Here is a 12,324-nt window from a genome sequence, read left to right as displayed (position 1 = left end):
ATTTTCATCATAATATAAGAAATCCTAAATTTGATTTTACTTATATATTCATGATAACTTTAGGATACAGCATTAGATGATGATCACAACTTTGAACATGTGCTGATCTTCTGCTAAATAATGAAGAATTTGGTGAAAACCCTAAACCAAAAAGAAAAAGTTGAAAGTCTCAAGGAATGTGATGGTATGATGTTCTCTACAATTATGGATTAAAGCTTCATTTATTAATAATTAATTATAAAAATAATGTTATATTGGTAAAATATCCCAACTATTAGATGTCAAATTCTAGAAAAATAAAAGATGGATTTGAAAAAAAATTGTAAAATGTACATTATTGAATTATAGTTTTTTTTATTAAACTAAAGGTGATTACAAAGTAGTATATGATATAAATATTCTCAATCATTTGATAATAAACGTTCAATTACCCTTACAGTCGATGATATTCGAATTCATGACCTTTAAAGATAATAACGATTCTTTATTGAAGCAAGTTGGTTGATGCTATCAAATTATAGTTGAAAGTGCTAGTACATGTTCCCTTTTGGAAATCAAAACAATTTCCATTGCTTAACAAAGTAATAATAAAATTAATATTTTGTACATAAATGGAAATAATCCAACAATTTAGGGTTGAAAAAGCGGAAGTTATACCGTACGAAAACTTTAATATACGGTTAAAGAAAGTTGCTATCGAAAATGTTATTATTTTTTTAACATTTTCAGTAAAAAATTACCTAAAACATTATTATTTTTATCTAAAACATTAATTTTTTTTAATATTTCCGGTAAAGTGTCCAATATTAACATTTATAGTAGAAAAAATAATGCTTTAGGTAGCACTTTACCAGATATGCTAACAAATCCGATAAAAACATCAAATAATAACATTTTCGGATGAAATAATAATGTTTTAGATAATTTTTTACCGAAAACATTAAAAAAATAATAATATTTTTTATAATACTTTTCCTTAATCGTATATTAAGATGTCTTTTAAAAAACATATTAATTAATTGTTTTGAAAGAATATATCCAAAATTGTATAACCAAACAAAAAAGTAAGCGACAGCGCCGAGTAGATATTGCAAGAAGAAAGGCGGGAATCCCATGGTAAATCTCGTAATTCTATACAAAATCCAGTGGCATTTAAAAACTCGCCGAGAAAATGTCTAGCTCGACATATTACATTTTGTCGGGCCAACTTCTCTCGAAGTTTCTTTTGCTTTATATCTTCTCTCTTGTTTCGCAGATTTCAACCCCAAGATATTTTCTCTCTCGGAAACCCTAATAACATCAACGGCGAAGAACGAAAACTAGTGTTTCGAAGTACATTTGAGTTTTGTTCTTGCCGTTTGTTCTTCGTTTCTAGTTCAGAAAGGCTATGAGTTTTTTGTAGTTTTGTGAAAGAGGCGACTGAGAGGGAAGTATTTTGGACGGCTGAGATGGATCGGGAAGGAGGATCTCACGGCGGATCTTGTTATTACTCCGTTCTTGGAATTCGTAAGGACGCCTCTTTCTCTGATATACGGACTGCTTATCGAAAGCTCGCTATGGTGATCAAATTCTTCCCCTATTTTTTTTTGCTTTAATTTGTTTATAATTTGAGAATCAAATTTAACTTTTTCTTTTTTTATGTTTTCCTTTTTGGAAGAAATGGCATCCGGACAGATGCGCCACAAACCCAGGGATTGCCGGCGAAGCCAAACGCCGGTTTCAGCAAATCCAAGAAGCTTATTCCGGTAATAATAATAATAAAAATCACTTTCTCTCAGTTATCGCCTTTGAATTGTAAATAATCCTTTTACTCATTTGATCCGCCGTTAATTTCTCACAGTTCTCTCCGATCAGAGCAAGCGGTCAATGTACGACGCCGGTCTCTACGATCCCTTCGAAGAAGAAGACCAAGTGCGTAAAAAAATATTTGCCTATGTGCATATAAAACGGTGTCGGTTTTTGCATTGTGATCGGTGAAATGATTGGCTTGGAAAAATATCAATTATTTTAAATTTTTTTATTAGTTCCGTATTTAAAACGTTTTTTTACTGTTTCATTTTCAACTTTCGTCCCTGAACTTTGTTAAATTTGCGAAGCAGGGCTTCTGCGACTTCATGCAGGAGATGATATCAATGATGAATAATGTGAAGGACGAGGTTAGCCCTTGATCTATTACTTAAACAAGGTTATGTTTGTAATTATGTTTTAATGGACTGACCTAGATGTTTTGGGATGGCGTTTTTGGAAATCCGTAGGGGGATAGTTTTGAGGATTTGCAAAGGATGTTTGCGGATATGATAGGCGGAGACGACAAGAACACCGATCCAACGGTGAAGAAGAAAGCACGTGTCACGGCACCTAAAGGCAATGCCGCTAGAAGGTACAGTTCTCGGTGTTGACGCGTGGTGAACTTAATTTCAGGGTTAATTTCTTTCATTTTATGGGGAAAAAGTTGTTTAGGTTTTTAGGAAACATTGTGAAATTTCGTCATCTTTTATGGTTAATGAACTTGTTTTTTTTATTTAATCTTTAATCTTTTACAAGTTTTAATTTATATAATACATTCACATTAATTTTTAAATTCAATCGAGATTATTATAAATAATTATTTATATATGTTTTTTAAAGTTAACGTGGAAGTCACGGAACCTTCCGACCCTTGTTTTTTATTCATGCACCGAGTGGCCTTGTGACATTAGAAACCTAACTATTTGAATGTGATATTTGGATAATGATTGCAAATTTTTAAATATAAGTTAATTTTATTAAAGATAGAAAAAAAATTATAATGAAAGTTTATCAATATAATTATAAATTATAATATAATAAAAATATTTTTTTATAATTATTAACACAAAAAATTGGGTCTTACGTGAGAAAAATATTAAAATTTTAATCAAATAAATTCAAATTAAATATAAATATAAACTGATCTGATCATATGAAAAACAAATTATAAAAAAAATTAAACCATTGAAACAATTATAAGAATTAAATGATAAAAAATTATTTATAAATTTAAATTATGAATTTGAATTTAATTCTAAAGTTTAAAATAAAAATTATATTAATGATTTTAAATACATGTTATTTTGATCCGTCACGATAATGTTATATTTAATTTTATAAAAAATAATAAATAAAAATAATGATTCAAATAATTAAAAATATTTTACGAAAAAAATTCACGTGATAAAATATAGAAAATGTGTCTTTAATTATAAAAAAATAATAAAAAGAAGTAAAGATATTTTATAATAAAATAATGAAAAAAATAAGAAATATCGGATGTTTGTGACTAAATCAAAGGTGAGCTGTCGTCACCGACAATTGAGAATTTTGTGTTAAATTTTGACATTTATTGCATGCACATGCGAGAGAATATACTCAACTTAATATTTAATTCATTTGAATTTTAATAGTTTTAAAATCTAAAAGTTGATATTTTATGTGTAATTTTATACAAGTATTTTAATGTATAACGTCAATGTTTTTTATTAATGTTAAAAGCAATCTTAAGATCACTGTAATAATGATATGGAAAAAATTATTTATGTAAGTAATAATATATGTCGTGAGCATAATATGGTTGCGGATAGGTTAGTTGCTTTGAGTTGAGAGTCCTCATTGTTGTTACTATTTTTTTAGAGTCATTATTGGAGTTATCTTATACGTTGTTGCGAGACATTCAAACCTTCACCTAACTCTTTTCTAAATGTTATATAAAAAATATATATAATAAGGTAGCGTTTGGTTGGATGGAAACTTTTGGAATTAGTAGGAATTGGAATCCAATTCCACCACTTTTCCATGTTTGGTTCAAGTTTTTCAAGGGAATTGAAATCCCTGATGGAATTTAATTCCATCAAATGAGGGAAAGTGAATTCTATCAAAAAATGGATGAAATTCAATTCCCTAGTTGGAGGGAATTGAAATTTGATCATACTACCCTCATCAATCATTTGGTAACTTATTCATATATTGAATAATTTTTTTTTATTATTTCGGGTCGGGTCGGGTTTCTAATTCATATATTCGGGTCGGGTCGGGTCGGGTGAAACTTTATTTTGGTCGGGTCGGATCGAGTTTTTTAAGTGTGATATTCGGGTCGGTTCGAGTTTAGGGTGAAAAAAACGGGACCGATCCGAAAATATATATAATTTAGGTCGGATCGGATTAAGTCACTGTTTTTATTAAATAAAAATAATTTTTTATTATTTCAGGTCGGGTCGGGTTGGATTTCTAATTCATATATTCGGGTCGGATGAAACTTTATTTAGTTTGGGTCGGGTCGGGTTTTTTAAGTGTGATATTCGGGTCGAGTCGGGTCGGGTGTTTTTAAGTGTGACATTCTGGTCGGGTCGGGTTCGGGTTTAGGGTGAAAAAAACCAGACCGACCCGAAAATATTCGGGTCGAGTCGGGTCGGGTGTTTTTAAGTGTGACATTCTGGTCGGGTCGGGTTCGGGTTTAGGGTGAAAAAAACCAGACCGACCCGAAAATATATATAATTCGGGTCGGGTCGGATTAAGTCACTGTTTTTATTAAATAAAAATAATTTTTTATTATTTCGGGTCGGATTTCTAATTCATATATTCGGGTCGGGTCGGATGAAACTTTATTTTGTTCGGGTCGGGTCGGGTCGGGTTTTTTAAGTGTGATATTCGGGTCGAGTCGGGTCGGGGTTTTTTAAGTGTGATATTCAGGTCGGGTTCGGGTTTAGGGTGAAAAAAATTAGACCGACCCGAAAATATATATAATTCGGGTCGGATTAAGTCAATGTTTTTATTAAATAAAAATAATTTTTTATTATTTCGGGTCGGGTCAGGTCGGATTTCTAATTCATATATTCGGGTCGGGTCGGATGAAATTTTATTTTGTTCAGGTCAGGTTTTTTAAGTTTGATATTCGGGTTGAGTCGGGTCGGGTTTTTTTAAGTGTGATATTCGGGTCGGGTTCGGGTTTAGGGTGAAAAAAATCAGACTGACACGAAAAAAATATATAATTTTACCTTATATATTTAGGAATAATTACAATAATATCCCTTTATATATAATTTTTTTCAATTAAGTCAATGTTTTTATTGAATAAAAATATTTTTTTTATTATTTTGAGTCGTGTCGGGTCGAGTTTCTAATTCATATATTGAATAAAAATAGTTTTTGGTATATTTTTTTTGTAACTAATTAACATACTCCGATTGGAATGTATCGAAATATTATTCTATCTTTTGGTAACTTATTAACATATTTTGATTGCGATGATTTTAACTTATAATGTTTATTAGCATGATTTTTATAATTTATTGAAATGAATAATCAATCAATAAAATGAAAATTTAATATTTTTTAATTTTTTATAATATATTACTACATGTAAGTTGTAAAATAAACTAAAATAAATCAAAAAACAAGAAGAGCAATTATGTCATTTTACATTACTGAAATCAAATTCATCTGACATGTCTGCAAACTAAACAGAATATGGAATTGGATTCCAATTTCATTTCCTGCCAACCAAACAGAATATGGAATTAGATTCCAATTCCTACAGATTCCAATTCCTTCACAGATTCCAATTCCCTCATAAACATTCCAGCGAACCAAACGCCACCTCAGTCTCTTATTTTTACTTATATTTTAAAAATGACGAAACAATCAGATAAACTAACCTAAGACGTAAAGTTGTAACTTATTAACCACGTTGGTCAATATATCGATTAATCATTTAACTCTTACTTAAATACACAAATTTTTTTTATTAAGCTATAGGTGATTATAAAGTAGTAAATGTTCTAAATACTCTCAACCATTAGATAATGAATGCTCAATCACCCTTCTAGTTACTAATGTTTGAACTCGTGACTTCTAAGAACAACAACGATTCCTTTGACTGAACACACATACATTTTACTTATTAATCTTAAATATTCGATTTATAAAATCTTAAATCCAAAATAATTGAGAATGATGAAGATAAACATGAAAATGATATAAATAAACATGATAAGAGAATGGTTAACCCGCCATCTACAATGAAAGTTTATTCCTCCCTACTAACCTTGTCCGAATGATCAATTGCTGCCATAAACCTAAGAGTAATGGAGTAAACAAAGAAGGACCCAAATAAAGCAACGTGAAATCCAATTCCTTTTAGGTTTAACATTGTATTGACAAGTACAACTTCATGCAGATTTCATTTGAGGAGTGAATCGCTGATCTTCATCACCAAGGTGCTAGAGAAGAGTCCGAGCAAAGTGCTCAATCATGTTCGAGTTCATTGTCCAATGGTGTGAGATCATTAACATTGAAAAAAATTTGATTTCGTCGAGAGTCAAACTCAAGACCTTCCACTTACTAAACGGGTACTCTAACCAACTGAGCTACGAAAGCAAATGTCCCAACTTTCTTTTAACACTTATATGGCTCTCTTAAAATAAATAACAGTTATAATTGATCCCAAGTTCCCAGCCTCCAATACCTAAAATCTAATGCCAATCTTATGATATCAAATTTAAGGGAAAATATAACTAGGTAGACACCTATTTTCGTCCAGAATTTTATTTAATATACATATAACATATATATAATATATAGTTTTTGAAAACATTTTGAAAATATATATATAGTTTTGAAATATTTTTGAAAATATATATATAATATATTATTTTGAAATTGTTTTTTTAAATAAATATATATAATATATAGTTTTGAAAATACTTTTTTGAAAACGTATAATATATACTTTTTTTTTCAGGGTCCGAATCAGGGTTTAAGTCCAATTTTGAGTCCAACCCGAAAGACGGTCGGAACAAGTTCTTATATAACGAAGTGGGTTTATGTAAATCAACTCCTCATATGTGAAACTAGCTAGAAAACTCCCAAAAGACCTTAAAGCAATTCATCTTTCTTCTCAAATCAAAAGAATACACCTCTCAGCTTCAAGGAAAAAAGAATCCATCATAAGCTCAATACAGATGTTGAGACATCTTTTCCCCCACATTCTTCAGTTGGCCAAGGAAAATGTCGACTCTGGACATGTCGTGTCACCGGCTCCCACCGCGGGTCAGAATGGACATGATCAAGAAAAGTCATGCTTCCATATAAAAAGATCTCTGAGGATTAAGAGGACTAGCATGGCAAAGCACATGATAACAGGTATTGACGAAGCACACATTTTGCTATGGTTGTCGTCTGGTAATTAATTACTTGTGTAAAACATGCCACGACTTTTACCTACATGAAAAATGTGCTAAATTGTCAAACGAGATACAACACCCTTAGCCATCCTCTTAACCTCTATACTTCATATCGCCCTGTGATTTGTTGACTCATAACATGTGGTGAGTGGACGTGAAATTTGCTGCTCTAATAACTCATATAACACCGGAGTTTTGCCAGAAAAAGAGCGAGATAGAGTAATCGAGTTGCACTGTTTCCACCCGCATAAGCTTGTCCTCGACTATTGTCATGACCCTATTTTTTCCCCGACGGACTCTGCAATTTTATTCTTCATGAATCTTGCCTTAGGTTACCACAAATGATTCAAGTCTCATTGCATCCAAAACACATGTTGGTTATCCGCCTCTTCCACATACATTCAAAACCACAGTGTTATGCTTTGTCCTTTGAAGTCATTTACATATCTCATGTAACTGTGGACATTGTCACCTTAACTTTCATCCAATATGTGCTAATTACTTAAAGCGACCGACAATGAGAAGAAATACAACCACAGGCTCCTTTCATACGCTCTTCTTGTAGAGGAAACATAGCCTAATCATCTTTGAAAGTAACTAGAGGCAAACGTTGAACACCCACCTTGCTTTTCATTGTTGACTAACAACTACTTCTACCATTCTATCATTCACCTATTTACTTCTAATCTTTGACCAACTACTTCTATGATTCGCATACCTCCTCCTGCTTATTTGTTCTTATCATTCTTACCGTGTTTAACTCCTTCACCGCAGCTGGAAAATCTTCCTGCCATGGTTGCCGGTGTCTGAACTGAACTGATGATAAGAATTTGCATCTTGAAGCATCCACGCAGTTTTGCAATTTGCTTTCAGCTTCAGGTCCGGTACCACAGCGGTGCTAAAGCATGGTTGTGCAGTGAGCCTGACCCCTAAGATTGTACTAGAGAAGAGTCCGACAAAAGTGCTCAATCATTTTTGAGTTCAAGGCCTGAACAGACACCATCTGCTTCATCCGGTGCGTTCTCGATCTTATTTCAATCCATACACTGTTAAAGTTGCAAGGTGTATTTGAAAGCCGATGAAAGCATCAAATAAGAGCATTACATGCTGCAAAACATAGAGAGGGTTACCAGATAAAATACATCGACAAATGGTTTAAGACGATTAACAATGAATCCATACGTTGTTGAAGTTACAAGGTGTAGTTCGAAGCCATTGAAAGCATCAAATAAGAAACGCTTTCTTTACAAGCTGCAAAACATAGTGGCATTGTCCAATGGTGTAAGATGGTTAATATTGAAGTTCTATACGGATGTTAGGACATCTTTTCCTCCACATTCTTAAGCTTGCCAAAGAAATGTGGACTCTAAACATGTCGTAGCACCAGCTCACACGCGGTTAAAATGGACATGCCATGAAAAACCATGCTTCCATTTCAAAAGATTATCTCCTTGAGGACTAGCATGACAAAGCACATAATAACAAGTACTGAAGCACACATTTTACTACTGTTGTCATGACTTTTACCGACGTGAAAAATGTGCTAAATTGCCATACGAGGTACAGCACACTTTTCATTCTAGCCATCCTCTCGCCCTGGGATTGGTCGGCTGATCACATGTGATGAGAGCAAAGACATTTGTCTTGGCTTCATATATTATTGTGCTTGCTTTTCATCTTTGACTAACCAACATAGAGAGAGTTACGATATTAAAGGCATTGTCCAATGGTGTAAGATGGGAAAAAAATTGACCTGCTTTCGTTGAGAGTCGAACTCAAGACCTCCCGCTTACTAAACGGGTGCTCTAACCAACTGAGCTACGAAAGCAGATGCCTTAAGCTTATTAAGTATTATATACATCTCTTAACAAAGTAACAGTTATAATTGATCCCGTGCTCCGGACTTCCAATCCCTATAATCTATTGTCAACCTTATGGTATAAAATTTGAGGGGGAAATATATCTATGATTCTTATATAAATATGTAATCTTCTTAGTCAAATCAATAGAATTTGATACAAGTAAATCAATCTCATATGGGAAACTAGCTAGAAAACTCCCAAAAGAATACAGCTCTTAGCTTCAAGGAAAAAGAATCCATCATATAAGCTCTACACAGATGTTGGGACATCTCTTCCCCACATTCTTGAGCTGGCCGAGGAAAATGTCGACTTTGGATATGTCGTGTCAACGGCTCACACTGCTGGTCAAAATGGACATGGTCATGAAAAGCCATGCTTGCATATCAAAAGATTATCTCCTTGAGGATTAAGAGGACTAGCATGACAAAGCACATGATAACAAGTACCGAAGCACACATCACCATTCCTCCTTGTTTCTGTGTTCTCTCTGCCTGCGAAGTCCAATCCATACAAGAATGAGAAAGTCACGAGAAACAGCTGAATTCGGATCGATATTTGGACAAAAGAGAAAAGACCTTCTGCAGCTGTTTGAGGCCTTCTTCAACTGTAGTTGCAACATTCTGAATGTTGTAGTCTATCCGATCGATAATGGTGCCCTGTTGGAAGACAGAATTGCATTTAGTGATACTGGAAAAGTTCGGAACATATTACCAAGAGATGATGGATTCATACTTGATCAATCACGAGAACTGACAGATCCTTCATGATCTGAGCAAGCTCATTTACTGATTCCACAACCTACAAAAAAGAATTTAAGCACATATAAATAAATAGAACCTGATAGCTATGAAAGCAGCTCAGATAAGAATGGTATTGTTTGTAATGCACTACTTGCCTGTTGGATCTCCCTTTCCCTCTCAACTGTATACGCCTCACTTTGTTTTAGCTTTGCCATTTGATGCTCATTAAAAATCTAAATAACATCACTGTCAAAGATTAGAATCTGACACCTAACTGAAATCAAATATAAGACCTAATATTTGAGCTCCAAGATCCTAACATGATATTTGAGCTTAGCACCCTAAAACTCATCTTTGCTGAAATGAGTAAGGATAGATAATAAAATGGAAACATGAACAGGAGATGGTTTAAAGAAATACCATATCATCCAAATCATCATCTTCTTCTTTAGGTCTATTCCCATTTAGATTCATCTCCATATCAGCTCCTTCCTGATCATATACAAGAAACCAATAATTTAATTACACTGAAAACATCAAGCAATAAGTTTGAGTTGTTCGACTAGTTAGAATTCAGAATGCAATAAAATACGATAACATGTTGTATTGCCAAGAGGAAAGTTCCTTGCATTACCTCCATCTGCTGCCTGAGGCGCTTCAAATAAGTTGATTGTTTCTTCCGGAGCTCCATTGAAAGGTTCTGAAGGTCAGTGGCAAGTTGACGCTGCCAAAAAGAAGAAAAGCAATAGAAATAAATAAAAACAAAAGTACAACCCAGAATAGCACATCTTTGAGAGATTAACAACTGAGGTAAAATGTCAGAGTCCATGGAGAATCAAACAATAACACCAGATGTCAGACACTACTATCTTTCACATTCCAACAACACAGACGACAGAGAGGGAGCACTTGATACTGCATCATGTTAATATCATCCTCTCCAAAACCTGCTACTTGTAAAATTTAGGCCAATAGGCAATAGACAAATCGCCAAGCAGAAAGAAAGAATCGCCATGCTAAATGAATAAGTGACATACGAATGTTTGCCTAATGATTTACATTTCTTGACATGAACATAGAGTTTCACAAAAGAATTTGACAGCCACTAAGCCTTACCTGAACATTTTTCCTAACATTTGAATCCTCAGAAGGTCCAGTAGCAGAGAGTTTCTGTAATCTCTTCTCTGATCTCTTCAACAGATTAGTTATCTCACTAGTAAGATTTTCAATATTGCGTTGATCTTCTTTACCATCACCAAATGAAGGCATTAATGCCTTTGCATGAGCCTTGCCTAACTCGGCCATTTTAGCCCGCGCACGTTGCACATTAGCAGCTACTTCTCCAGAAACATCTACCCAAGACGGTGGTAGACCGATGGGGGCCGTACCCTTACTGCAAAACGTAGACGATCCTTTATTGTCCTACTAATAATTTATGACCATTAAGCTAGCTAATTTATATCTGAACAAGTTCAAGCATAATTAAAAGAAGAAGAAAGATTTGATCATTATCTTGGATTCTTCGTCTTATTGTAACAAATTAACAGGAAAATAAATATGATCAATAACAACAGTATGAAATGCAATATTACCTCGAGTTTCCAGGATCATCGGTACTTAGAGCAATATAAGACCGCTTTGAATGGATCAACGAAGTACTAGCCATCTCAATCGCGGGCGCTCCGCCGGAGCTCGGCCTCAGCATCGCCTTCGCTGCCACCGACGAGCTCGTCGGAGCTCTAGCGCCCTTCAACGCATCCCTATATTTATTGAATAACCACGACCGGTTCCTCGTCGCCATTGCTCTCTAAAAACAGAACTTAGATATAATCCAAAAATGCTTAAATCGAAATACAGATTCAGATTTAGAATTTAGAGATCTAAATTTGACGTAATTCTCATGGCGGAGCAAAAATGAGGTATGCGGCCACGTGACTGGAGGCCGGCGATTCACCGATAAGGAGACAGTTGAACAACGGCCGAGTCACGTCCCGGCGAAGAAATGGTAAGGTTAGCATGGAGTTTTTTTTTTTTTTTTGAGAATTTATATTAGATTATTAGGCTCTAAATTACAACTTTGATTTATTAGTGATATTAATCACTTTTTTAGTTCAAAATTTGGATGATAGAGAATCATTAATCCCTATAGAAATTTTGAGAAATTGAATATGTCTTCAATTCACCAACATTTCATGATCTACTGATGTTCAACGAAAAAAGGACCTTTTAGAATTTTTTTAATTTAAGTTTTAATTTTGTATATTATCGTTAAAAACTTAACAACATCGATGACGTGAATTATTTTTTTTTTCTCGACATTTCACACATCTTGTAATGTAAATTCCACGTGATCTGTGTCATTAAGTTTTTAACGTGTAATTTAGCCTAAATAAATTAGGCTAAAGTACACAAATGATCTTCTGATTATAAAGTGATGTTTTGTTGAGTCATCGATTATTAAAAATTACAAAATGATACATCAATTATAAAATAATTCTTTGCTTAATCTCTCGACTATTAAAAATT

The 12,324-nt window shown here is 33.6% G+C and overlaps 2 protein-coding genes and 1 non-coding gene across 3 annotated transcripts; 1 reads left to right on the top strand and 2 right to left on the bottom strand.

The window, feature by feature from the left end:
* Positions 1-1,203: 1,203 nt before the first annotated feature.
* Positions 1,204-2,443, top strand: LOC120167413 (dnaJ homolog subfamily B member 6-like). The gene is made up of 5 exons (XM_039176440.1): positions 1,204-1,559; positions 1,658-1,745; positions 1,841-1,911; positions 2,100-2,156; positions 2,256-2,443. Exons 1-5 carry the CDS (start codon positions 1,449-1,451, stop codon positions 2,397-2,399), a joined length of 471 nt encoding a protein of 156 aa, XP_039032371.1. The 5' UTR covers positions 1,204-1,448; the 3' UTR covers positions 2,400-2,443.
* A 6,507-nt stretch (positions 2,444-8,950) lies between these two features.
* Positions 8,951-9,024, bottom strand: TRNAT-AGU. Its single transcript has one exon. It is a non-coding gene; the product is annotated as a tRNA-Thr (tRNA).
* A 376-nt stretch (positions 9,025-9,400) lies between these two features.
* LOC120167200 (syntaxin-43-like) lies at positions 9,401-11,830 on the bottom strand. The gene is made up of 8 exons (XM_039176286.1): positions 11,391-11,830; positions 10,915-11,191; positions 10,433-10,522; positions 10,219-10,290; positions 9,954-10,031; positions 9,791-9,856; positions 9,634-9,714; positions 9,401-9,549 (listed from the first exon to the last, which is right to left on the bottom strand). Exons 1-8 carry the CDS (start codon positions 11,597-11,599, stop codon positions 9,442-9,444), a joined length of 981 nt encoding a protein of 326 aa, XP_039032217.1. The 5' UTR covers positions 11,600-11,830; the 3' UTR covers positions 9,401-9,441.
* Between the last annotated feature and the right edge of the window lie 494 nt (positions 11,831-12,324).

The sequence above is a fragment of the Hibiscus syriacus genome, unplaced genomic scaffold (genome assembly GCF_006381635.1).
Source record: "Hibiscus syriacus cultivar Baekdansim isolate YM2019G1 unplaced genomic scaffold, ASM638163v2 tig00111671_pilon, whole genome shotgun sequence".
In the NCBI taxonomy this organism is placed as follows: Eukaryota; Viridiplantae; Streptophyta; class Magnoliopsida; order Malvales; family Malvaceae; genus Hibiscus; species Hibiscus syriacus.
The sequence above is the reverse complement of the archived record's forward strand: the minus strand, read 5'-3'. Positions and strand labels throughout refer to the sequence as shown.